Genomic DNA, 26,184 nt, shown 5'->3' with positions numbered 1-26,184 from the left:
AAAATCTTACTCTTATTAACTAAAATTATATCCTTGTGAACTGTGACAATTTTTGCAATGAAAAATCAACTACGTAGATTTACTGTGTTTATTAATTAAGCCTTAGAATCTTAACAGAAGCATTTGGTATAAAAAAATCAGCCATTATTTTCAAGACTCAACATTATTTAATGACTAAATCATACACATTTAACTGCAAATTATAAATCATTAAATATTTCCAAGATATTCTACTTTTCAGAGGGGTTTACAATACTTTATAATCTCAACTCCATCCCTAACACATACACATCCTCCTCTGCACTTTAGGAATTTTTAGCTGTAAATTTGGGACCAGACGTTTTTGTCACGGACACCATCAAACTGAGCGTTCCTTTGGAGGAAAAACGTGTTGCGTCACTCTTAGAGAAGGCGAAGGCATTTTTTCCGCTGACGCTCAGTTTCTTGATATCAAGGATTGAGGTCGGCTTCATATTTTCTATTTTTATTGACTTATTGCTGCCGCCCACCTCCAATGCCCAGCGGTAGCTTCCCGATTCCTGTTGATTGCCAACGAAGAAGACTAAGGCGATGAGCTTATCTGGGGGCAACTCAGAGAGGACCACCACAAAGCACCGACCATGACGACTTGCCGACATCATCCATTGGTCACAGCCTAAATAAGAATTAAATATTGAAAGCAGTGTAATTTTAATTTTGCTAATTATAAAGTTAAAATTAAATTTAGATTTGTCAGAAATTCAATAATCAGGTTTTTTTATCGTAGCGCAGTGTCTCCATAAACTGCACAATATGTTAAGAAAAAAACAACAATAATGAGAAATCATGTGGTGGCGTTTAAGTTTGAGTTATATGATATAAGAGCTCAAGACGTAAACACGGAAAATAATTGTGATACAATTCAGAAATTACCCTAACTTGCTATGAATCAGATTGATTTGAACTATTCGCACCCATTAAATTGGTTACTTTTTTTTCTTTCTCTGCCGAAAGTATTTCAATGGACTTTTCTATTTAACTGAAATAAAAATAATTACAATTTAATGTCATTAAAAATAATAACCAATGGCATTATTGCTTTCTGTAAATAAAATGCAGACTCGCGTGAACCATTGCATTCTTAGAAATTCCAAAAAATGCTCACCCTGACAGTTTATAATGCCTTTTACAGGAAATAAAATGGCTCCTTCAGAGTGATTGGTAATGATTTTATGCTCAGATTCAAGATGGAGTGGCACTTCATGGTAGGGACCACGCCAGTTGCATTGAGCTACCACGCAGGGGTAACAAGGATTGAAAGCGCAACTCTTGTCGTGCTCAAGCTTCTCATCGTATTTAACTTTCTTCTTGCAGCCAAAGTGTTGGTACTTGCACGGAAAATTCATCGATCTCGCTACCTGAAGTAATGAAATAATGTATAAGAAATTTTGAAGTTTTCAAGTCGCACACACAAGCTCACGGTCTCCATGGCGCGATTGCGATTGTTGGTGATGGTGATTCGGCAGATGGGGCAGTTTTTCATCTTATTACTGCAGGGCAGGCAGAACAAATGACCGTTTTGGCATTGCTTGATCGGCGGAAGGATGTAGTCCACGCAAACGGGACACTCAAATAATTCGAGAAGATTATTTGGTTCCATCCTTTAAAAAAGGGGTACAAATTTAGAATCGTCTTATGCAGAATGAAAATTATTAAATTAATTCTATCACTTACTTTAAGTATTAACGTTTACGCCAACTGTCGCTTTAAAGTAGCTCTGCTTTAGATACCTATAATACACGAGACAGCTAAAACAGAGAGCTTTGGCAGCGCTACCACAGATATTATCACTGCAATATTTTCAAGCCTATGGAATATATGTTTTCAAAGAAATGACGAAGGGACGAGTATATAAATAAATGGAACATGAAAAATACTAAACTTAGGCACACTATATTTCCAAATATTTTTAACATTATACAGTATTTATCTTTTTGCGTATTTTCGATATTTCAAACAAACCCCGGGTCTACTTTTCCTTTTTTGCTCTTATAACAATTAAAAAAGGCTCTGCTGGTAAATGTGCTCTGAAACAATCTGCAAATTTATCATGTTATAATGTATTTAAAAAATTAAAAGATGAGGTAAAATTTATATGTTATTATAATAATAGGTTTCAATTTAAAAAAAAAAACGTCAAAAACATGTTATTCCTATTTTATCAGTTAATGACATAGCAAGAATATGTATATACAATATCAACGGATGACCCCAATAAACAACCCAATCAGGGATAATAAAATGCATAAAATATGTAGTATTAAAAACTGCAACCAATTTATTTCTGAGACAGTCTGATAATACACATATTTCATTTTTACGTGATCCCCTAATTATGATAATTTTAGGGCTATATTATCAATAAATAATTTATTTATATCATATTAAATCTCGCGAACTATCTTCTGAAGCCTGAAGCACAATAAATAATGTGAGTCAGGAATGGAATTCGACGATGCCAATAGTTTGTTACGTTTCATGGTTAATTTTTTTTCTTGGGGTGTATGCTTTTCGCGCCATCATCACCAAACGAGGTAGTAGGGGTAATTGGTTTGGAAAATGGGCGTGTCAACAAGTTCTATGAGCTTGTTCGAAAAGTAGGAAAGGTTGAAAGACAATGGCCAACAACGTAAACGAATCGCTCAATTCTTTAGGGTCGACGCTCCTGGCGAGAAGGAAGCGATTGCCCTCACCGGAAAATGTGGTTGTCATCCTACCCGACGAGTCGTGCTTCGAATACGCCGTGCCCGAGAAGAGCAAGAAGGCGCGCACGGAAGGTATTCTTCGACTCGCGACTGCTCGAGGCCGACTCCGCTCTGCTCCGAGTGCATTCTCGAACTTGATCATTAAATTTCCTTCACTTTTCGGCTCTTTAAACTTTTAACCCCGCGAATTCAATTACAGTAAAGGTGAACTGGAGCAAGGAGCAAACAGATGCCCTCATTCAGGAGTACAAAGAAAACCAGATAGAGTTGGAAAAGCCGGACACCAACAAGGGAACGATCTGGGATGGGATCGCGCAAAGGCTGAACCTGAAGTTTGGCAGCGTCCACGTCAGTGAGAACTGCATGGCCAAATGGCGCAGTCTGAAGAACACTTTCAAGAAGGTTGAGTTCAGCAGCCGGGGCCCTGCGTCCAAGAAGAAATGGGCATTCTATGAGGCACGTACGCAATACTTCAAAGAAGACGTGAAGTATTATTTATGCGAGCCATAAAAATATGCGTATTTGATTACCAGGCGTGTTCTACAGCTTAACTGAATAGAAATAGATAGATAGAAAAAAGTATATTTATTTAAACAATTATTGTCCTTAACATAAGTGAAAGTCATTGGATATCTCACAGTTCATTATCAAGTTATATTATGTAGTTGAATAGTTATAATTATTGTATCCATTATTTTGCTAATGGAAGGTGGATATGGATGATGTGGGCAGCAAGTTTCACTATTTTACTAAAAATTAAAAATTGGGCATGAAGCTGCAATCTTGACATATGTAATTAATAATTTCTTTTTGCATCATAAAAAAGGGAAGAAGGGAAATATATTCACTGCTTCAATTTTAAGTTTAATATTTTAATGTATCTTAGACGTACTTTGATTAATATATCAACGATATAAAAACTTGATTAACTTTTCCTTAACCTTCAGGTGATGTGCAGTATACTTGGGGACGAGGTGCGCGACCCCGAGCCAAGGAGGTACTACAATAGCAACGCGAGTATAATCAATGAAATGCCTACTCTGAGCCACACTCCTACTAGAGCAGAACCCACCCAGCCGACCATCAAGATCATAACAGAGCCAACTGCGGTGCTCAGTACACTTAATCCGACCGCTAGCCAAGAGGAGCTACATTACCCCATATGGTTTAAACAGTTTTACCAGGCGTATAGAAAAAACGAGGAAATGAAAATCGCTATGCTAGCCAAAATCAGGACGGACATAAAAACCATGGCTGATCGACAGTGCGCGGCCATTGAACAGTTAGCCAGAGTCCTATCCAAGGATAGTGTTTGAATATAAACTATGGCAAAGGAATGCCTGATTGTGCTCGATATTTACATTTTAACTTTTATTTGTGAATTTGAGTGTGATACAATATTCATAGTAAATTTAGTTTTCTAGTATGAACCTCTTCGTCCGTTGTATCCTTGATAACCTCCAAATCCTCCCCGGAAACCTCCTGCAACCAAACAAAATTTTATCTTAATTAAGAGACTACGCAGTAAGGTTTTCAGCTGAATGAAAATAATAACACCATGCCAAATGAATTTTAATTCTGAAATTAATAATGACTACTTTTATATGTTCTGAAAAAAATATGATAATAGCTCAAACTTTACTTATCTAACCTCTGAATCCACCTCTTCCTCTGAAGCCACCTCCTTGATAACCACCCCGGAAACCTCCACGGAAGTTACCACGGTCGCCGTAACCTTCACGATTCTGGAAGCCACCGCCTCTGCTGTCAAAGTAGCCACCACCTCTGCTGTCAAAGTTGCCACCACCCCTAGCCATTTTAGGAGCGGAAGGTCCATCTTGACCAAAGCCAAAAATGTGTCCTCTTGGAGGCCGTTTTGAGACAAATCTGCAAAAATCATGGGATCCTGATATTAACAATAATTGCAATCGAAATTGAAAACAACAGTTCATTCTTGTATTTTACATTAACTTAACCACCAAAATAAATTAGTTTAAATCCTAGTTACCCTGACATAGAGACTTGTTCCATTTCATGGCGGCAGGAGTTAATTTTACACAAGTTCCTGATGGTGTTGATCAACTTATCATCTTGCGGAGACAATTCAAGCACGCCCTCAGGACAAGAGGCGGCCTTCATGACCAGTGTTTCTAGCGACGGACGCAGAGCGACGATTGCAGAGGCCACTTCTGGTTTCATCTCCAGGTTAATCCAGTTGTCCAGTCTGATTACGTTGTCCACAAACTCAACCTTACGTGCTGCGAAGAGCAGCAGATAGACTGGACTGACCATGGTCGTCTGCTTGCAAGAAATAGCTCTAGTGCGCACCTGTAAGGAGAAAAATACTTTATTTTTTAAGTGTTACACTTCATTTTAGAAATCTTCAAAACCTTAATATGCATGATGTTTTAACCTGTAAAGTGATTATTTAGGGATAAAGCACCAAAATGTGAATAAACCAATTGAACGGATGTGTTCATTATTAGAAGGGTATTGTAATAAATTTCTGTCAAATATCCCAGATTTCCCAAACCGCACATGAGTAATAGAAATGAATGGTTATAGAAAGTATCGTAATAGAAATAATAGTTCTCTAACTGTTATATAATATTAGTAAAATTAATATGTAACAAGACCTGCCAGTTTTTGTTACAATATTAAATGCTATCTCAAACTCTGATTTTATACCATAACCAAAAAATGACAAATCTTATGATGAATTAAAATTTAAAATGACGTATGATCATCTCTTAAATTTACACGTAACAATTTATTGTATCAAAATTAAGTAGGCATACCTTTTCACCAAACACAAAGAAGGGGAATGGAAACTCCTGTCCAACGTTGTGGCAGTTGACTGAAGTCTTGTGAATGAGCGCTGCCTTGGACTCGGTGGTGAGAACCTTGCGCTTGTCCTTGTGGAAGCACACGTTAGGATAGAGGCCCATGCTGAGCAGAGCCACCACCATGTCCAGTTTTGAGTCAGGACCCGTGTAATTGTAGATCTGCGGCACCATCGTCTCCTCTGGGAAGCCGATGCTGCTCATTAGGTCACGCAGCTGGTTCTTCGCCTCCCAAGTAACGCGCAGGGTGGGCACAGACAGCATTTTCGAGTCGCAATACCGCATCTCAGACTCTTCGCCATTCATCCGCGCGTCCTCCCAGCACTGGAAGGCGTTCAGCATGGCGATGTGGTCTGAGTGGCGAACGCCTGCGAACGACCTTTGCTGGTAAGTCAGCCGTCTTTGGTCCACTCCTAAAACAGAATAGAGTCCAATGAGAGAAGTTTTGTGACTTCTTTTGATTGATTTCAAATAATATCTCACCAAAGGATTCAAAATTGGACAAAACAAATAGAACCACCTTCGTGACAATACAGAAAAAAAAATTGTAATACTATCTACTTACCAATGTTGAACACGTCAGGGAATGTGGAGCTATTGGCTGCAATTGTGGTCAGGGCATCACCACACTTGAACATGCAGCCAAGAACAAGCATTTTTCCTAGCCTTGGTTCGATTGGCAATTTAGCCAGAATCTTGCCAAGAGGAGTCAGTTCGTTATTTGAGTCCAAACATTTCATTTCTGAAAAATATTTAATTCATAAGAGAAAGTCATTGAATGAAGTACAAATTTTTACTTCTTGGAGATGCAAAATTATTTATATTTCTTCATTTTACACAGAACACCAAAGTATGATTTATACCTTTGAGGAGAACCTGAGCTTCTATGACAGCGTCCAAAGGTGGTGGCTCAAGAGCCTTGCTAAGGAAGTGACTGATGCTGCCTAGTCTAAGGAGCTTGATGGACAGTGCAAGTTCATGCAGAGGTGTCCTGAACATTTCTGGTGTCATGTGCTCCTCTAGTTTTTCAAATCTCGCCTTTAACAACCAAATTTACAATTAAAAACTGTAAATGAATGTTTAAAAAAGTTTAATCACCCTGCTGCAAAGGTGGAAGCAGAACCCAGGTCGGACTCGACCAGCACGTCCTTTGCGTTGCTCTAAGTTGGACTTTGAAGCCCAGACAGTGGCATAGTGGGTCATGTTGTTGTGAGATGTGAACAACTTCATCTTGGCTTTGCAGCTGTCGATCACGAAGACCACATCATTGATCGTGATGGATGTCTCGGCAATGTTAGTAGACAAAATAATCTGATGGAGGAATTAAGCAATTAGCAGAGCAATTATTAGTAAAGCTTTAAATTTTTAGTGCAACAAGAAAGACTTTAGTTCCCATTAAACAATCAAGATAAACATTTTATTTCAGATTGTTTTATCTAACCTTCATGACGTCGGGAGGGACTGAGTCAAAGACCCTCCTCTGATCCTCTCTGGGCAGCTGCGAGTGTAGAGGCAATATGCAGTACTTGCTGCCACCATAAGTCGGGTGACGCTGCAGGTGGCGCAGCAAGGCGAAGATCAGATTCCAGCCTGGCAGAAAAACAAGCACTGCACCAGGAATGTTGAGCCCCTTGATGTAGTCCAAGACGTTCTCGATCAATTCAAAATTGATCTCCTTCTCATTCATCTGCGCCATTGAATTGCGCACTAGTACTGAGTACTCGTCAGATACCCGCTTGTTCAGGTTCTCATCATCATCCTCGCCAATGCCCTCCTCCTTATCCTTCTCCTTGCTGCGCCGCCGTGATTCAGCTGAAGGTACAAAGTTCAGCATCCGCACAGTGTCTTCCAAGAAGTACTCTAGAGAAAGCAAACCGAATTCAAACATTAATATATATAATAGAAAAATTTTCACTATGTATATATGACATTAGCATCCTTGTTGGTAATAAATCAGACTTTCATTATGTGGTGCTGCACCCGAAAATGGTGCCGACGAGGCAGTGAAAATTTTGAAATAATTTGTAACTCGCCATGAATTTTTAATGTTTTTCGGACAATAATATAGTGAGTCTTTCAACCAGAAAAAAATCTGTTAGCTGCTTCATGTTTGATGGTGGAGTCCAATTTGTTTGAAGAGTTACCTTGGACAGGATACGCCCTTCCTGGTACCTCCACAACAGGGCAGTTGTTGAAGTAATTGCTGAAAAGAGTAGTGTCAATTGTAGCTGACATAAGGATGATCCTCAAGTCAGGAAAGGAGTGCACCATGTCCCTCAGAATGACGAGAATGAAGTCGGAGTTAACGTCTCGCTCATGTATTTCATCAACGATCACATGTGATACGCCGCGCAGGCCGTTCTCCAACTTTCTTAGGAGCACACCTGTTGAGAAAAAATAAAGAGGAAAAACAGTGAGAATTACTCCAGTGGTTGATGCGAAAAATACAAAACTTCCTAGAGCCCTTAATAGCGTAGCTTTGTACCATTGACCGGTAAAATCAATTAATATCTTTTTCATGGTTTGGCTTAAAATAACTCATACAAGTTAATGAATGCACTGACCAACATTTCTGTTAACTAGAAAATTATTTTGTATCGTTTAATCTTTATATGATTTGCTATTAATATTATCATATTGTCTAAAACTTGATACTTATATTTTAGGGAAATCATAAATAATTGAGGAAAACATTATTTATAATTTCATTAATTACCAACAGTGCAGAATAGGATGCTTCCAAACGGCCTGGGCAGGCAGGACTCAAACCTGACGCTATAGCCAGTGCTCATGCCGAGCTGCTCGTTACGCTCAAAAGCAACTCGGTCGGCCACGGACACAGCTGAAATGCGGCGTGGTTGAGTGACCACAATGTTGCAGTGGGCACCTTGTCCCGACTGGATATAGTCATCCAGGATGTACTGGCACACTTGTGTGGTCTTGCCGCAGCCAGTATTTCCACGCACGATCACAACAGGGTTGTCGTTGATAGCCTCCATGATTGTCCGGCGCTGCGCAGACACTGGCAGAGCGTCGCGCTCCTTCAGCCTTGATTGAAACTCGTTGTCCATCTGCGCTTTTTCCCTGTGTGTCTGCGCCAGGTCTTCGCTCACTCTCTCCAAGTCAGCCTGATGGATCAAAAGATATAACTTTTGACGCTGCTTTTCACATAACATATTATCCAGGATTCCATGGAAAATTTGACTGAATCATTAAGAAACTAAATAAGTAGACTTGATCAAGGAAAGTCTTTTAGAAGTTAACCTATTCAAAAGTATGATTAACATCTGAAATTAGGCGAGTAAATGCATAAAAAGCAACTAAGGCAGTCTCAACACAAAAGGATTTCAATGCATTTAAGTAAGAGACATTCTTTGAACTAGCTATATTCCATTAAATATATTTGAGTGCGACTAAGACAAAAAGTGAAGTACATTATCACTGAAGCAAATACCGTTTCGTTTAGTGATTCTTGATTTGAGAAAGAATAATGAAAAAATATTGAAAAATGTACACCTACATTAAAAAAGTGGTCTTCTTCTTCGAAATTGCATCCAGTCCATGGATTCCAGTTTGATGTTGGCGGTGCCCAGCTGACCACGCCAGCTACTTGCGTTTTAGCTGGCGGAAAAAGGTCATCCAAGTGTTGAGCACTTACAAGGGACACTGGTACTTCAGGAGGCTGCATTGGCTGCAATCATCAGACACCCTTTATGAACATTGATTCATAGTTCATGTAACTGCCACCAGGTGGCAGACGATGAATTCCAAAATAAATTAGAAGTTTATTTTTAAATTAAATACTATTTATTATCTGATAATGACTTTTCTCTTCTTAATATTAAGATGTTTCCATATTCTTTTTTGTAGAACTGTCAGAATTGTATGGTCAATAAGTATAACGTAAGTGAGTACATTTTATGAGGTAACTTCTGACAAGGATTTGCCTATTCAGAAAATCACAACACAAATTGTAACACCCACAGAGTTCTTCCTTGTCTTGGGGAGCATGAATGTCCAATGAACGTCTAGTGAGGGCATTTTTGCTGACACCAAACATTTAACCCCGCATCCACTTTAAGTGAGGTGCAATTTTTGGGAGCCCCTTTACTTAACAAGGGGTTAAAATAAACACATCAATAACTAAAGCCAATATAATTGCCCTACCCCTACGCTCAAACTTTCGGAACTTACTATTGAAATGGGCGCGACTCCCAAGTCGTTGAGAGTATCATAGATCTGTGTCTGGAGATCTGGGGCTAGAACAACTGGATACGGCTTCATTTGATCAGCATCTTTGTTCTTCTTGAGGGTGCCACTGAAGGGCTCAATCACTCCCAAGTGGAACAACTGCCTGACCAAAGAGAGGGCGCAGCTCTTGGACGCAGATTGTTTGTTTGAGCCCGTTTCATGCGCGCTGATGTCTGTTGGGATCAAAGAGTTATTATTTCCACTTTTAACATCTTAGTTCTCAACATACGCCGGCCGAGTTCCTTTACATAGAATCCCATTTCAGCAAGGAAACTCCTAAAACGAGAGATTAGAAAAATTCTCCTTGGAGCAAGATTGGCATTATTTACTTTCAAGAGGATGAGATGTTTTTGAGCTGACATGATTTTCACTAGGCCATTTCATACCTGCAGGAAAATGCTTAAATTTAAAAGTACATGTATCTATGCAGTTTTTTTTTTTATTAAATTTAAGCATTTTCCGTTCTCTTAACAGGTTTTATACAAAGCATCATGCAAGAAAAGTTAATTCAAAACTTTTCCAGCACGAGAAAACATCAAAACAGAAACTGTTTTTGGGATCACACGCATCCAAACACAGCCCAAAACATCTCAAACGTCAAAAATTGATTTTCAACATTTCTGCATTTCTATTCACAAGATTAAGTAATGAATAAAAACGCAAAATATATTTAAGTGATGATAAGACAAAGTAGCGCAAAAAACCTTTGATCAAATCATCACAAAATTTCACCTATTATGGTCAGGCCCAACTGTTTTATATTTGTAATCTGCCTGGATTCGATTCATCTGCATGTACTGATGCAGCTTAGACTTGGCATTCTCGACAGTCCAGTTGCCATGGATACTGGCGTTCATGTCCACATCCTCTGCCTCCTCCACGCTTCTGGCCTCCGCCTGTCTTTGAGCTTCAAAATTGAAGCCTGGACGCTCTCGGTTGATTGGCCGGTAGGCCTCACCAAGATCGTTGGGGCCCATACCCTCTTGGAAGACTGGGCGCGAGAAGCCACCCCCTGGAGGCCCCATCGGTGCCGGGGCGCTCGGCATTGGGGCTCCAATACCCATGCACTGCAAGTTAAATTTTGATTGTCGAGAGTGAACAACTGTGTACATTTGTGTATTCAATTATTTGTGTTCAAAGCTATATGTAATCCTTAGATGATTTATAATAAAAACAAACTAACCCCTTCAGGAATTTCATCGGGTTTGAGGAAGCTCTGGCGGATGAGGTACTGCACCAAATCCTTCGCAGCATTGGACTGAGAATCCTTCTTGTTACCAGAATTCCCCACCCCCACGTAATCGAAGCCCTCCACACGCACCTCACACAAGAATCGCTGCCTATGCTTAGGGCCTATGAGTAGATTTTACGATAAAGTTAAAATCAGATTCAAATTTACTATCATATTATTGTATACAAACCGGTAGGCCTGACGTCGTACTCCGGCGTAACTTTCCGCTTACCGCACCAGCCGTAGAGAAACGCTTTCACATCTTCAGAAGCCATAGTAATAATATTGACCTATGAGAATTACCAAGAAAAATACTAGATTTCTTGAAAATCACTCAATTTAGGTGTACATATGCGAGTTTCGACTATGTATTAGACTACGTAATTCTCAAACACTGTCTGTGGTCTGTGTCTATGCAGAAGTAGTGATGGGAATTTTCCTATCGATAGTTTGAACTATCGATATTTTTCGGTGAAAATATCGATATTTCGATAGGTATTTTTTCTCAATCACCTATCGATTTTAGATATTTTTGGTCAAAACCTATCGGAAAAAATATCTCATGATTTTTGAGCCGCCACACCCATTTTAACAGCTGCAACCAGCGCGCCCATTTTATCAGCTGGAACCGCCGCGCCCATTTTAACAGGTGGAACTGGCCCGCCCATTTTATCAGCTGGAACTGGCCCACCCATTATAACAGCTGGAACTGGCCCGCCCATTTTAACAGCTGGAACTGGCCCGCCCATATTACCAGCTGCTACCGGCGCGCCCATTTCAACAGCTGGAACCGGCGCGCCCATTTTAACAGCTGTCGTTCGCTCACTCGTCACTCCCACATTGCACATACTTAAAACAAACACAACAGTAACAAAATAAATAATAACAAATCAAGCAATAATAAACTCAATCACAACACAGCTAGAGACAGCCGAGACAGGTGGTTGACACTAATGCGGTAAACAAGTGACACCAACTCTGGAAAGGCGGCTAATTGCATGCACTTAAAATCCTGATCAATTATACATACTATAAATTAAGTAAATTAATATTGTTATATGAGTTTCCTGTTGAGCAATTTATCTCTATAATTACAAATTGAAAGTAATTGATCAATTAAAAGTCATCATTAATAAGACAAAAGAAATGGCATGACGTCATAGTTGTTTTGTTTATTTTCTAAATAAGGGTAGAGGGAGCAATCATGAGTGCTCGAGTGCTGCCACCTTTAATAAATAAATGAAATAAACAGTTTTCCACAATTTTAGGCGCGAACTTTAAATTTACTGCAACCGGCACGCCCATTTTACCAGCTGCAGCCGGCACGCCCATTTTACCAGCTGCAACCGGCACACCCATTTAAACAGCTGCAACTGGTGCGCCCATTTTACCAGCTGCAACCGGCGCGCCTATTTTACCAGCTGAAACCGGTGCGCCCAAATTTAACCGGTTTTTTTACTTCCGGGATTAAAAACACGCATTTTCAAAGGTTTTTTAAAAACTATCGATTAATTGACTATCGATAGTTTTTCGGTTAACCTATCGATATTTTTTCGGTAGTGAAAAAAAACTACCTATCGGTTCTCGATAGGTACTTTCTCAAAGATTCCCATCACTATGCAGAAGCAAAATAATGCGATATTATGCGTCTATGCGATACAAATCAGGGGAGTAGAAAACAGAGGGGAATTATATTGACAAACCAGCACCAGCAGCAAAAAAAGATAGATATTATGTAATTACCAACCTGTCCTGTATAATCTTCATTCTTTAAAAATATTTATAAAAACGACTTTCTTTGGCCATTTTAATATGAAGTCGGACGGCAAGTGTTGCAAATTCTTGCAAAATCATTGAGACCATTGAGTTTTTCAATGACGTATAACATTTGCCTTCCTTACTACCCTTTGGTGCACAAGTTCATGCTATAGGTTTGATTTTGTAAGATAATTATGTATAAAATAAGGTTCTGGGCAATTTTAATTTTTATATCCATTTTTTTCAGGGCATCTTTTAAAATGTACATATTTTAATAGGTGGTGGTGGTAAATAACTGGCATGAGTTGAGCGGTACGTGGTTTTGTATTCGTTGTGCCATTCATTCGCGCGTTGATTCTGTCAAGTTGGCTGCTACGTCACGTTGGCGCTCCATGTCCACACGCACTCCACATCATTTTCAAGAGGAAACCGGCGTGAGTAGTGCTGAAAAAGCAGCATTTTCGTCGTAAAACAGCAATCCCCGTGCCAAAAACAAACCACCGCATATTTTGGTAAGAACCCTGAGCCATTCATTAATCAAATGAGCTCGGAAATTGTGTGGCGTTTGCTCCTTAAAAGTGTATAATCCGGCCAGCAGAGCACATGTCTGTCCCAGCACATTTTCGACCCAGATCTCATGTGTCCTGGCCAAAAATCGACCTTTCATCCATCAGGTTGTAGGCGTCGGTAGACCGACGTCTTCGAACGTACTGATTTTGGCAAAAGGAAGGCTCTCAGCCAGCGATTGCGGCCACTAGAATGTGGCCGCATGGCCAACTTCGAGTGCATTTTGTTTCCGACCCGCGACCCGCCCCACTCTTTGTCATGACTCGATTCGCTGCAGCCGGGCTATTTTTGTTTTCGGCTTGCCCAACTCTCCAGTGCTGTCTGAAAGCTTTCATTCTCTCTGAGGACTTAATTGTTAAAATTAGTACAAGTAGCAACGTTATATACATATGATAAATCGAGAAATTTAAATGTTAAACCATTTAAAAATGGCAACCGTGCACCTCAGGTTCCCCTGAGGCAAAGAAAAAACAAACATTATTTATGTATGATGTACTTATTTTGGACACAATGCAACCAATAACAATGAATATATTTTGCTTAGAAATAATCAGCTTGTTAGTTTTAAAAAGTCTTTTCTTTTGACACCCTAGTATAATTTCAACGGTTCGTTTGTTAACAGAGTACAAATTACACAGCTAACATGGCAGCAGCAGTTACAGCTACAAACCACGGTCAACAGAGTTACCGGCGGTCTCCGCGTGACCCACGGCAGAACGCGCCGGTCTCGCAGGAGGCTATTGAAGAGGCGTCCTGCAAACTTTTCGTCGCCAGCCTTCCTTCCTCAGCCACTGAGGACAACATCCGCGAACTCTTCACTAAGTATGGAGAGGTCGTGGAAGTCTCGATCGCGCGAGACCCTGCTACCAAAGAGTAAGCATCCATTGTTGCTATTGCCTATCTGACCACTCAAGTACTCATTTTTGTTGCGTGTGTTGCCAGGTCGCGAAGGTTTGGCTTCATCACATTTGCCAGTAAGGAGTGCGTTGATGCGGCGCAACTGGCAAGACCGCATAAGCTGGATACCAAACAGATCACCACCAAGAGGTCAATTCCCAAAGGAGTAAGTAATTTTTGAACTTATTTGAGTTGACATCACTACGTTGAAAGAGTCAATTAAAAATATTAAACAATTTAAAGTGAATACTCCGTGCATCCATGATCAAAAATTGACCACGTTATCATTGTGAAAGTTAGTAACAATTTCCATTTTAAAAACATTTTTGTTGTTACTTATATACTCATTACTCATATTTTTTAGCAATACAGCCAAACTAATTTATTTTTACAATAATTTTACTATAACTCTTATGTTCATGTATTGCTTATTTAGATGGTCGTAACTCTCCATTAACTTAAACCAAGTTAATTGGAGAGGTAGAGTTGAATTGTATTTACTGCACAATCCTCACATCATGGAAATCAATATAATGCGATAAAATGTTTGGAATATGTTTTTCTCGTTTTTGTGTTTTTGCATCCATATGCTTCTAGAAATGCGTAATATTTTAGAGAACAAAAAATATGTTCCCATTCAATTATCCTTACGTAAATGTAGTCTGGCTAAACGCTTTGAATTATCATTATTTTAATGCCATTTTACAGCTGCAACAATCACCTGATATTGCTTCAACGACTAAGACTTTGTATGTAGGAGGACTGAAAGAGGAAAGCGTCACAGAAGACGCAATCAAAGACTACTTCAAGCAGTTTGGCAACATTGAGAAGATCTATTGGTCTGTCAACAAGGAGACCAACACCAAAAGACCGTATTGTTTCGTCTACTTTGACGACACTGATGCTGTGGACAAGATTGTTTGTAAGTTTGCCAGGACGATTTACCAATGGAACTAACATAATTGGATCCTGCTCCAGTTGCCACCAAGCATGACATCAACGGAGTCACTGTCAACACAAAGAAGTCATTGAGAGATGTTGAAAGTGGACCAATGAAGAAATTGATGCCTTGTAAGTATTACTATCCTTTTCCAATTACATTCAAGGGTTTTGTGCTGATAATTATTGCATACTCGCACATTTCCGCAAGTAAATTATTCTATAGACATTTTTATAGTTCATTAATTTTTATAAGTTTTAACTTAATGCTACATGGAAATAGAAACAAAAAATAAACAGTGGTAAATAATACTTGAAACCCAACGTGTATTCTGAAACGAACTTGATGCCAATACAAGCTATTCTATTATAAATTATGGCTGGATGTTAAAATTAGTTGTAGCAATTACAGGTTGTAAATACAAAATATTTCCCGAATATCAGGATAACATGTTTATCAGGAAGTTAATGACGCTTAACATTTTGGTAGATTCCACAGTAAACGCTTTTCGTAATTTTAAGTTTGCATTTGGTTTTTAGAAAAGCATGCGGTTGCTATGGATTAGAATCTGTAGCATCAGGCTTGCTTGTTGCCATGATTTAAGACTACATTTTGTGGCTTAAGTTGTTAAATTTTTGCATATTTTTTATTATTTCAATGCACTAGTACTAACTATGAGATTTTTGCCCCAACTGTTGGATGTTGACAAAACAGTTGCTTTCACAGCGTATGGCGGTCCGTTCCACCCGAGCATGGTTCCTCCCTTCTACCCTGCCGGTGGCTATGATAGCATGATGCCCTCTGGCGGTGGCCGCGGCGGCGGATACATGTACCCTGCGCCAATGGGCCGTGGCGGCGGTCACTTCCCCAACATGCACTATTACGGCAACGGGTATGGCCACCACCAGCAAGGTGGCGGCTCGTACGGCCCCAGCGGTGGCCAGCAGGGCGGTGGTTACCGCAAGTACAACAACAGCAAGGGCGGGCAGCAGCAACAGAGGCCCGTGGCTAAGGCCTAAAGACTTCCAAGTGAGTTGTGTACTCAGATCTCAGGATCATATAAAATATGGAATTGTTATTATTTTTGTTTTCTTTTTTATTTCCAATCCTGGATTCGTTACAAAATGCTTCTATTGCTTAAACTTCCAGCAATTTCTTAAAATGAAAAGTAATAAAGCGCTAGTAACAACAACTCCAACTTAATCTATTACATGGCAACACTTTTATTGTGAAATTATAGTTATTATGAAATTTTGGGTCGGCGTCCATGCACTGCAGGCCGTGTTAAACCAAAAACCAATACTATCACGCAATAGAGTTGGTGCCTGCTTCACACATGACATATTAGCTCTATTGCATTTATTATATCAATTGTTCTAGAACTAATGCGCAGTGTAGAAACACAATTTTTACTCAAATTAAATGGAATTTGATGTTTTCCTACTTTGCTAGTGTTGAAATAATTTATAAACAAGAAGTGAATGTTTCTATAATGTTAAGAAACCTGAGAGTATGTTTATATCACACTATGCAGCAACTAAAGGTACAAAAGAACTGCTGAATTCAATATTGCTGTATTTACGTCCAGTTTGAGTTGTGTGCTGTGATGCACATCTATTGTGGAGCTTAATTAAAAATATTAGAAAATCTAATATGATGGTTTCACAACTGAAATTCAAAATTTTAACATAAAGCTTTTTTCACCAATTTGGATAATCACTGTTATAAGCAAGTTTTGCCATGCTAACTTATAGAGATTGGAGAGTGGTCATGTGTTTCAAAATCAAACTAACCAGGATATTATTGCATGTTTTTTCAGTTTTTGTATGTTAATAAGATTTAGGATTGTCTTGATATTTGCATATGCAAACATCTAGTACTTATCTATTACAATTAAAAAGGAAGTATGATGCTTATTTTGTGTGTGGTTTGTGTGTTGCTCAAGGTGGCTAGATCTCTGCCCCCAGCATCATCCATCGCAATCATCTCTCAATGCCAAATAAGATCTACCTGAACACACATGTACACACAGCGACGATTGGCAGGGAAAGCACCACTACTACCACTACCATCCTACCAACAATGCAAGCAGCAAGTAGCGCGGAACATCCAAAAGCCGCCTGACAGAAAACAGTTTGTTGACAAAAGTCATGCGCGAAAGTAAGCGAAAAGAAAACAATTTATTCATCTAGGTCGTAAGTCGCAGTTTAGTTTTAGCGAGTAATAACCATAAGGTGCTAAACTTTATTTTACCAAGTTGAGAGGCGCTTTTTCCCCGCCGAGAAAGAGCCTCGGTTGTTTGATAAAAGTGTTGTATTTGTACGCTTATTATACCATTAGAGCGATCGCGGCATTCGCGCGCGGCCTTTTGGCCCGGCAGTCGCAAACTTGGCTTCTCATCCTGCCATTTGTAATGTACCCATTGAGTGCCTTACAATTAATGACTGCTAGAATGATTCATTCACGGACTGACTGAGCGCTTAGTGAAAATAGCAGCGACGAGAGCATCAATTTTTTTACTCTGTACAACAACAACACACACAAGAGGAGGAAAAATTAATAATAACACACAGACACTACTATTTTTGCCAAGAGGGGGAAGAAGATGTTCACGACGATTATTAAAAAAACCAAGGTCCGTCTAGTTTCTTGTCTTGTTCTATCAGATGCATTAATAAGATAACACACTAAAAACATACATACTGAACAGCTCTAATGGAAAAATGTCAGAAAAATCGAGTACGTAAAATTATATATAATCTAAAAATAGTATCACACACACTTAACTAACCAACTGCTAGCCACGTAAGGAAGGAAGTTGTTGTTTATTATCTATATTTCGTCAGCTTGCTCGCCCCCTTCTCCGCACCTATTCGTTTTTGTACGCTGGGCGCGATACCTTTGCCTCAGGGCCCGGCCCGACCGCTGTGTCCGCAGCCTCAACAGGCTTGCTGTCTGGTCAGTGCCGGACAGATCTGCAGACTAGCTGTTGTGTTGGCGCTGAGGTGAGGCGTCGCCGGCGCAGTCTAAAGCACTGTTACTCATTCAATATTGTTGATTTTTTGCGTTGTTGTGTGCGATACCCATCACCACACAACAAACCGGTTATATTTTATGAGAGAGATGTACTACACACTAAATCACACCGAAATACACACACGCTAATGATTCCTTACCAAGTTGTGGGAACAAATTTTTATATATTTGCTGCTAAAGAGAGCGTTTTGTTTTTTCCTCACAGTTCTATTCTCTTAATTGCTAAGTGTGGTAATATTCTTTATAAAAAGGCAAGAATAATATGCACCACTTGTACTTGTACCAAATTGCAGATACCTAAAACTGGCGAACCGCGCAGATAATTTCTTTCCACAAGAGCAGAAACTACTCTTTTCGCGTTCTTCCGACAAATCTACAGAATTCCCCTCTTTGATACAAGTACAATGATTATAATTATCTTATTGATTTTTAGTAGCCTAGGCATGGATTCTATAAATAAATTATGGATGCGTAAACATATTATTCATAATACGGTAGAAAGCAAAATGAAATTTGTCAACAAAGAAACCTACACAGACACACACATAGAGGCAAGTTTACTGAACACACACACACACACACACATGTTAAAAATATGGGCATTTCTGTGTTAATTGTGGGCATGTGCTCGCGATTAAGTGCATTGTAGATTGTTTGCTTTGGCGTCGCGAGGAGGCATAATTACTGTTGCACTCCCCTCGAGCCCCCAAGGCATGGATTGAACCTAAATTCTGATCACTAGCAGTACGGGTGGATTTGATGCTCAGGAATGTATATTTTTAATTAATAAATGTATTATCAAATAACTTAGCGTCTCATTGTGAGCTACCACCTAGAAATGGGTATTAATTCATCTCACTCAAAACTGGTAAAACTGGGTAATTTTGTGGAAAGTATATTTTTATACTTTGCATTTATTTAAAAACTTGGCTTGAACTATATTTTAACTCTCAAACTCATTTAATTTCAAAAAATTTCCATTCATCATTTTTACAGTCCAAATTCTTAATTATGCATTGAAAACTTCTCCAGGACAGTATCCAGGCCCGTTAGCAGGTTGCGCCCTGATGCCTCTCCTGACAAGGCGGCAGCGGAACTCCTCAAGCCGTCTGGCGGCCTCAACCGTGTTTGTCTGGGTTACATCGCTCCACAGCCGCTCGGCCATGGCGCTAGCCCTCGGATACACCCTGGACTCTATGCTGTTGGTGTCCACGTACTCAGACCACATGCACGCCTCTCCTCCCAGAACCAGATCCTTCTGCGCAGTCGTACCAGAGAAGTCGTGCGGCTCGCAGTTATACAGCTCCTTCCAGTTTCCGCCTGTCACCAGATGGTCCAGGTACCAGCATGAAGAGAGGAGAGCCACGTGTCCAGCACCTGTAACCTGCAATTTAAGCAATTAGTTTGTGGTTAATGAGGGGTGAGGGAGGCGCACCGTGGCCAGTTCTTGCATGAAGTCCTGCACCTTCCAGACATGCACCACTGTCTGCGCGTCGATGGACGAGCCACCGTTGTCGAACACCTCCTGCCAAACCATAGGCTTCATGTTCAGGTTGCGCACAATCTCAATCGCCCTGTCGACGTACACGCCTTCCAGTCGCTGGTAGTTACTGGCAATGCCGATCGAGGCCATGTAGTCGTTTATCGCCTGGTTGGTTGACCTGGACGCAAATAATCCTGCCCATTAACAAACGACTGCGAGCCAAGTCACGGGCACGCACCAGCAAGTATAGTTGACCTCATCTCCACCGAGGTGGAAGTAGCCATCAGGGAAGAGGCCAGCAACCTCGCCGAAGAGGGTGTTGACGAATTTGAAGGTCGATTCCTTGGATGGGTCCATTGGCCCAAGGCTGCCCATCAGGGCCATAGCACGTGGCCAGTAGCTCAGGGTGTGAGTTTCCCCAAGATCTGGTGTGTCCTGGGGAGTCAAACTCTGGGATCACCCTGATGCCCCTCAGTCGGCAGTATTCAATGACGCTCCTCACGTCGTTTTGGGTGTACACGTGTGAGAAAGGGTTGTAAGCGCCTTGTTCACTGCATGAAGTATCAGTTTTATTACTATGCTGTGTGAAAGTTGTTGCACTCCAACCTGAGTTTTTTTTAATTCACCTATGGGAGGAATCCGCGGTTTCTCTTCAGTAAACACGTTTGGAAGTGACCCTCTGTCGACCGCCCAGGCTTCACCCCGATCCACCCCATTTTGGCGATTTTTTTGCACAGGAGCATAGGGAGGCCGCTTGCAAACAGGGGGTCCCATGGGCCGGCGGCCAAAATCCTCGGGGGCCCGGACCCCCCTCGGCCCCCCGCCCTTTAACTCCGCCCCCCCCTGTCGTGAATCATTATATAGTAACCATAACAGAGGTGGGTTTCTAACTCCAATTGGGAGGGCGTAAGACAAAAATAATGAACTTATTCCACTCTAATGTTAATTTACACAGCAAAGCTAACTTATGTTTATTAATGTTGACAAATTAATAACCAGTAGCAGTTATCAGTTTTACCCTCTCTTTTCAGAAAAACTATATTAACTTATCATCATGGTGATATTTAAGAACCGATACCTAGTCTTGGAAGTGGTTCCTGTGGAGTCAAAAAGCAAATGTAAGCCGCGGATGAGAGCTCCAAGCGCTGTATTCCGCACTGATGACGAAAGTGGAGCTCCTGCATGGAAATTTTGGTGTGGCTGCTATCCAGAATGGTTTCCTTGCTAAATATTGCAGTGAAAGGACACAGGCAAGTGCCTCGTACACCATGGCCTTCATAGTTTGCCACAACTAATCACGACATTGTGGTTTGCTTACAGATAGCTTATGTGAGGATGCGCCACGGTCCTCACAAACTAGTGACAAGTGCAGTGCCCTTGGTAACGCAACTGGAAGGTGCGAATGTGTCCCTGAAGACTATTTACACTGGTGGCTCCGTAATGCAGTGCAACAAGTTTCTCAGGGACTTTCACATTAAGCAGCTGGAAGGCGCTCTTCCTCTGGTTAAAGATGAAGAGCAGCGCATGAAAGTGCAGGAAGCTTTTCTAAGCTTTTGACAACTTTGGGAACTATGGTCAAACATTAATCAGTGACTGTCTTTTTAATTATGCAAAAAAAGAAACATGTGCAAGTTTAACTCATCTTAAGAAAAATACAGGTCTATGATGATTCTATAGCTTGATTTATTTTATTTATTGATCATATGATTTCAGCAGCGCTAACATTCATTTATGAAAAATTAATAGCTAATATTTAGATGTGAAAATAGTGATTATTGTTATTCTTCATTCAATGGCTTGACTTTGAGCCAAAATCCTCCTTCTGGCTGCACAAGAGTGGAGGCTGTGGTGTAAACCATTGGGTTCGTTACATTCGTTTTCTCGCAAACCTCTAGCTGGTTCTCATTCAGAATCTTGGACAACCCAATTTTCAGCTCCAATAGAGCAAATCGTTTTCCTAATTTAATATTTAAGTAGAAGCGCTGATTTAAGTAAGGTTTGCTTTCATACCAATGCAGTTCCTAGGTCCTTCACCAAAGGCAAGATACGTGAATGGCTTGATGTTTTTCTTGTTTTCTTCGGTGAAACGTTCAGGGTCAAATTTGAATGGTTCTGGGAAGTCCTTCTCGATAGTCAGGCCAAACTCGGGAAAGCTTACATTGGAGCCGCAAATTTGGTCTGACATAGGCGCAACTGGATGCAGCCGAAGCCCCTCTAAATCATTTTCATTGTTAAAATTTGAGAAACATTTTTGAAAGAAAAAAACTTACCCGAGATGACCATTTCCATGTACTTGAGTTCTTTGGTGGCTTCATAGTCTATCTTGTTATTGTGTTTGGCCATCACTTCTCTAATTTCTTCTCTCACCTTTACTTGTTGCACGTCAGGGTGCAGAGCTAGGCAGTGAGTGGTGAAGGAAAAGGCGGTGGCCATTGTGTCAAAACCTCCAAGGAAAAATGTGAATGCTTGAGAGGCTATGTCCATGTTAGGGATGTCTGAAATGAATTAAAAAGTTGATCAATTTTTCAAAACACCCAAATTTCCAGTAAAATCAATTAACTTTCATCTGAGAAGGCGATTGGCTTTTTATGCCTGCATAATTTCATTACCTTTTTTCTGATCTGATCTTGCATCAAGCAACAGCTGAATCATGTCGGCTCTGGACTTACTGTTCTCTTCCCTGAACCTGATTGTGTCGAAGATCTTCTTGGAGAAAAAGTCTGTCAAACTTTGTGGGACGAACGGAATTCCAAGAAATTTCATCTACCTGAGAGAAAAACGAAAAGTGAAATCACCCCCATTGCCCTAATCCTGTATCCTCACGGGGGCGAAAGCAAGTATCCAATTATAATAGGTGCCCTCTTGCCACTGAAGTCCATGATTTTGATGCCATTTTTGTAGAACTCTGATTCTGGGTCAGAAATCGAGTCAGAAGGTGCGCCAAATGCAGTGGTTGCATTGAGGTCCGCGGCCAGGCGACGGGAAGAGTTGTAAATATCCAATGGCTCATCGACCAGTTCCGCACGCTTCGCGAGAAAGTTATTGAACTTGTCACAGGTGGATCCGATCAGGCTCAACATCCCACGTAGTTTGGAGCCGGTGAACGCGGGGCTCAGGTTGTGGCGCATATCACGCTACTCTTCGCCCTGCAGACCAAGCAGAGAACGGCCCAGAAATCGGTCTGTCCTAAAATTAGTGGCCACAAAGGGATAACTAAAACTTGATTTCCATATATTTAAAAACTCTTTTTTGCTTACTCAAATAAAAAAAATGCTTGAAATAGGAAATTTTGAGAGTCCAATAAGTAAATTTATAACGAGACAGAATTTAGCTTTTGAATAAAAATAAAAACATTTATGGTAAGTAATATTCTTACTTCTGATCCACGAAAGGCCTCCTATTCATGAAATTTTCAAACTTCGCTTAATGGTGATTTCACTTATCAACTCCGGATTGTTGACAACTAGTCCACGTCTTTGAAATTGAGACATGCCTCCAAAATTTACACCTTGCTTAATATCCTGGTATAAATCCTAGTGAAATTTATTTAAATAAGTTTCTATTTTGGCTCATCTTCATTTGAAAACTGTACGTATATTAGCTGGGAGAATGATTTCTTCCTGAGCACAAGAGGGCCAAAATGGCCCAAAATCGGTGTTTTATTTTTCAGGGTGTAGACTTTCTTTTTCTCCCAATATTTCTGACTTCCACTGAGGTCAAGCAAAAGGTAGAGCAGCCCAAGAACGATAGCCACAAATGCAGCAGATATAATTGTCAAAATCAAGGACATCCTGCAAAAAAGAGATAAAATGAAATTACAAACAAATATCTTCGTGTGAACTTTTCTTATGATTTGCTTTTACAAATAAAATATCGTCACATTACAAAAAATCTTTTATTTAATTACAGCATTTTGGCCGTGAATTTGTTTAAGATTACATGTAATGTCTTTAAATTTTAGCGGGTTGTTAAGGGACTGTTAAGTTCCATCAATTTGTCAAAAAGGACCCAGCTTAATTACTTGAAAATCTGTGGTGCGTTGTTTATCAGGCGCGGCGAAGTTTTCACAAGATGATGTCAGTTTGTATTATCTGGCACTGCGGTGACTCACGCATCAAGCAAAACCCCGCTTTTTAACACTTCAGCCTTCCCAATTCCTTTTAAGCTTTGTACTGGGCTAAAAATATACTGTACTGGAGCTGGAAAGCTACAAAAATATATATTAGGTGTATTTTGTTTTATGTTGCCTGACTTTTATACACCCACGCCCTACTGGGTTTGAAGCAAAATCTAGCTAAAAGTGCAGCTGGTTTTTGCGCGATGCGCCCACAGGATGAGGTCTCGCACATAATATTTATTTTCTTTGTCCCCCTTCCACTGCATTGTGGCCTTCAGATAATTTCAAGAGCATATATTTTTGCTGCTGCTGCCAGCGCACTTTGCTAGAGAAGCATATAAGGGATAGAAATATCAAGCATTCAATTTAGATTTCTTCTGGCATACAAAAACATCAAAGGGGTTTGAGACAGTGAAGGCAAGAAATATTTTATATATTTTTTATAGTTAAAAATATTGACTGCAGCATAATTAATTATAAAGTTTGCAATTAAAATGTAAGGCAAAATTTAGGATTTTAATATTATGCCACTGCGTAATTCCTGTGCATGACTTGTCTTTAAAAAAATCCTTATGGGGAAACAAGTTGATGGATAATTTTACTTTTCCCTATACACACCTATAATTTTATCAGATAAGATATTACCATTCAAGTGGCTCAGACTGTACTCTTTTGTGGTTGCGCAGCTTGATATAAGTGGCTTTTGTATAAATTTGATCGCTACAAACATAAAAATATATTTAAACATTTTAGGTCCTGCTGGTTCAGCATCTTATTATATTTGCATGATGATTCTGTTCATTCTTTGGGCAATTGCGGGCTTGGTGGATCTTTATATAGCCTATGCCAGCTACTGGTGTCACTCGTACTGGAAGCGTAAGGGCGTTACAGAGAGGAAAACAATAAGTCCCAGACCAGATATGATCCAGCTGTTGATTGACGAACGCAAGGCGCAAATCCAGAAGTGCAAGGACGCCAACAAGCCTGTAGACTCAAACACAAGTGTGACAACTACCTAATTCAAGTTATAATAATTGTATGCGTTCAAATAATATTAATATTTGTTAATATTTTTTAAAAGCACTAGTGGAAATTAAGTACTGAAAAATGCATAAGGATAGTGAAGCACAGAGCACAGAATTAAATACCTCAAACCCTGATGCAATAAATAAAGATCCATAATATTGTTACAGTTATGTCTGATTTGGACATCTTGGTGCAAGCCTTCACCTTCTTTCTGGCTGGATTTGAAACGGTTTCCGCATTAGCATCAATAATCTCTGCATTGTAATAGCTGGGCAAGAGAATGTGCAGAAAAAACTAAGGTTGGAAGTAGATGTAGCGTTCGCCAAAACGAGGGGGGAAAGCTGACACATGACGCCATCCAGGGCCTGAAGTACCTTTTGACATGGTTATTGCAGGTAAAAAATCTAGGGTCTACGAGGAGACGATCGCCATTTAAAGATCAAAACTATTGTTGCAGAGGTGCAACTTGATCCCTGTGGCGGCTTTTGGTGACCGAGTGTGCACCAAAGGACCTACATTTGCCCGAATTTGGCATCACTTTCAAGGATGGGGATATTGTAGGAATTTCCTTCTACTCGTTCCAAGTGGACAAACGCTATTATGAGGACCCTGAGGAATTTATCCCTGAGCGTTTCAGTGAGGAACGTAAGGCCAAAGTGCCACCTTTTACTTACATGCCCTTCGGCTCAGGACCTAGGAGCTGCATAGGTCGGTATACTTTAAGAAGTTACTTATTGTTGTAAAAATGTATCAACACTTGACTTTAAAGAGGATTTAAATTGCTATAGGGCTGATACATAATTGGGGGAGCTCCCAAGTTTGTTTCCATCTAAAACTGTTTCCCTTGTAATGAAATAAAAAGCTCCTCAATATGTTGATAGCTAATTTTGAGACTACAAAAGCTTGTCAAGAAATTTAATATCTGTTTTGCTCATGCAGGTAACCGGTTTGGTTTTCTAGAGGTGAAAATCGCTTTGGCATATACCCTAGCCTTTCTCAAATTGGAGCTGAACACGTCTGACCAGTACCCAATTAGGTTGGACCGCAAGAAATTGGACAATGCACCAATTAAAGGCTTCCTTCTTAAACTGAGATCACGGGAGGATCCAGTTGTGGACCCAGAAAGCTTATAAATAAAATAGGTCTTAAGAGTTCAAAATTGTTCGGTAATTTATTTTAAATTAGGGTCATTCCATCCGCAGTAAGATTTTAGTAAAATTATTGAGATAAATTACTGCTCATCCTGTTTTAATTTTAGTTGATGTGCCAAAAATTGGTTACATTGCCTTCA

The 26,184-nt window shown here is 40.1% G+C and overlaps 6 protein-coding genes, 1 long non-coding RNA gene, 1 other non-coding gene and 1 pseudogene across 12 annotated transcripts; 5 read left to right on the top strand and 4 right to left on the bottom strand.

The window, feature by feature from the left end:
- Window positions 1-80: 80 nt before the first annotated feature.
- LOC135938064 (E3 ubiquitin-protein ligase sina-like) lies at window positions 81-2,624 on the bottom strand. The gene is made up of 4 exons (XM_065481568.1): window positions 1,714-2,624; window positions 1,460-1,640; window positions 1,145-1,397; window positions 81-655 (listed from the first exon to the last, which is right to left on the bottom strand). Exons 2-4 carry the CDS (start codon window positions 1,637-1,639, stop codon window positions 306-308), a joined length of 783 nt encoding a protein of 260 aa, XP_065337640.1. The 5' UTR covers window position 1,640; window positions 1,714-2,624; the 3' UTR covers window positions 81-305.
- On the top strand, window positions 2,615-4,180 carry LOC135938062 (uncharacterized). The gene is made up of 3 exons (XM_065481567.1): window positions 2,615-2,816; window positions 2,944-3,200; window positions 3,692-4,180. The coding sequence occupies exons 1-3, from the start codon at window positions 2,657-2,659 to the stop codon at window positions 4,058-4,060; spliced, it is 786 nt and encodes a 261-aa protein (XP_065337639.1). The 5' UTR covers window positions 2,615-2,656; the 3' UTR covers window positions 4,061-4,180.
- Window positions 4,089-11,482, bottom strand: mle (maleless). 3 transcript variants are annotated; one of them, XM_065481562.1, is made up of 16 exons: window positions 11,260-11,482; window positions 11,022-11,191; window positions 10,571-10,905; window positions 10,068-10,114; window positions 9,782-10,011; window positions 9,108-9,278; window positions 8,304-8,715; window positions 7,732-7,971; window positions 7,029-7,447; window positions 6,686-6,898; window positions 6,451-6,625; window positions 6,153-6,329; window positions 5,543-6,000; window positions 4,753-5,072; window positions 4,396-4,631; window positions 4,089-4,226 (listed from the first exon to the last, which is right to left on the bottom strand). In XM_065481562.1, the coding sequence occupies exons 1-16, from the start codon at window positions 11,342-11,344 to the stop codon at window positions 4,165-4,167; spliced, it is 3,750 nt and encodes a 1,249-aa protein (XP_065337634.1). In that variant the 5' UTR covers window positions 11,345-11,482; the 3' UTR covers window positions 4,089-4,164. The 3 variants fall into 3 exon arrangements, with proteins under 3 accessions (XP_065337634.1, XP_065337636.1, XP_065337635.1); XM_065481564.1 differs by lacking the exons at window positions 11,022-11,191; window positions 11,260-11,482 and adding an exon at window positions 10,168-10,224 and having other exon boundaries at window positions 10,571-10,642; XM_065481563.1 differs by lacking the exons at window positions 10,571-10,905; window positions 11,022-11,191; window positions 11,260-11,482 and adding an exon at window positions 10,168-10,558.
- LOC135938227 (U4atac minor spliceosomal RNA) lies at window positions 9,576-9,690 on the top strand. The gene has a single exon (XR_010574641.1). It is a non-coding gene; the product is annotated as a U4atac minor spliceosomal RNA (small nuclear RNA).
- Window positions 11,483-13,177: 1,695 nt separating the features above from the next.
- On the top strand, window positions 13,178-19,073 carry LOC135938061 (heterogeneous nuclear ribonucleoprotein A1-like). Of its 2 annotated transcripts, none has more exons than XM_065481566.1 (7): window positions 13,178-13,339; window positions 14,017-14,267; window positions 14,337-14,457; window positions 15,000-15,213; window positions 15,270-15,362; window positions 15,958-16,260; window positions 17,177-19,073. In XM_065481566.1, exons 2-6 carry the CDS (start codon window positions 14,038-14,040, stop codon window positions 16,248-16,250), a joined length of 951 nt encoding a protein of 316 aa, XP_065337638.1. In that variant the 5' UTR covers window positions 13,178-13,339; window positions 14,017-14,037; the 3' UTR covers window positions 16,251-16,260; window positions 17,177-19,073. The 2 variants fall into 2 exon arrangements, with proteins under 2 accessions (XP_065337638.1, XP_065337637.1); XM_065481565.1 differs by having other exon boundaries at window positions 15,946-16,260.
- A 130-nt stretch (window positions 19,074-19,203) lies between these two features.
- On the bottom strand, window positions 19,204-20,466 carry LOC135937527 (beta-hexosaminidase subunit beta-like). The gene is given in 5 exon segments (XM_065480678.1): window positions 19,204-19,651; window positions 19,703-19,928; window positions 19,989-20,132; window positions 20,134-20,356; window positions 20,427-20,466. Coding segments are annotated over 5 exon segments (1,008 nt in total). The 3' UTR covers window positions 19,204-19,276.
- Window positions 20,467-20,910: 444 nt separating this feature from the next.
- On the top strand, window positions 20,911-21,307 carry LOC135937526 (ribonuclease P/MRP protein subunit POP5-like). Its single transcript, XM_065480677.1, has 2 exons — window positions 20,911-21,000; window positions 21,071-21,307. The coding sequence occupies exons 1-2, from the start codon at window positions 20,911-20,913 to the stop codon at window positions 21,305-21,307; spliced, it is 327 nt and encodes a 108-aa protein (XP_065336749.1).
- A 106-nt stretch (window positions 21,308-21,413) lies between these two features.
- LOC135936610 (cytochrome P450 9e2-like) lies at window positions 21,414-23,907 on the bottom strand (annotated as a pseudogene).
- Window positions 23,908-24,067: 160 nt separating this feature from the next.
- LOC135936611 (uncharacterized) lies at window positions 24,068-26,181 on the top strand. 2 transcript variants are annotated; one of them, XR_010574345.1, is made up of 4 exons: window positions 24,068-24,869; window positions 25,061-25,288; window positions 25,351-25,601; window positions 25,833-26,181. It is a non-coding gene; the product is annotated as an uncharacterized LOC135936611 (long non-coding RNA). The 2 variants fall into 2 exon arrangements; XR_010574344.1 differs by lacking the exon at window positions 24,068-24,869 and having other exon boundaries at window positions 24,916-25,288; window positions 25,833-26,176.
- Window positions 26,182-26,184: the final 3 nt, after the last annotated feature.

Source organism: Cloeon dipterum, chromosome 2, assembly GCF_949628265.1.
Source record: "Cloeon dipterum chromosome 2, ieCloDipt1.1, whole genome shotgun sequence".
NCBI classification, from domain to species: Eukaryota; Metazoa; Arthropoda; class Insecta; order Ephemeroptera; family Baetidae; genus Cloeon; species Cloeon dipterum.
This window is presented reverse-complemented; position numbering and strand designations above follow the sequence as displayed.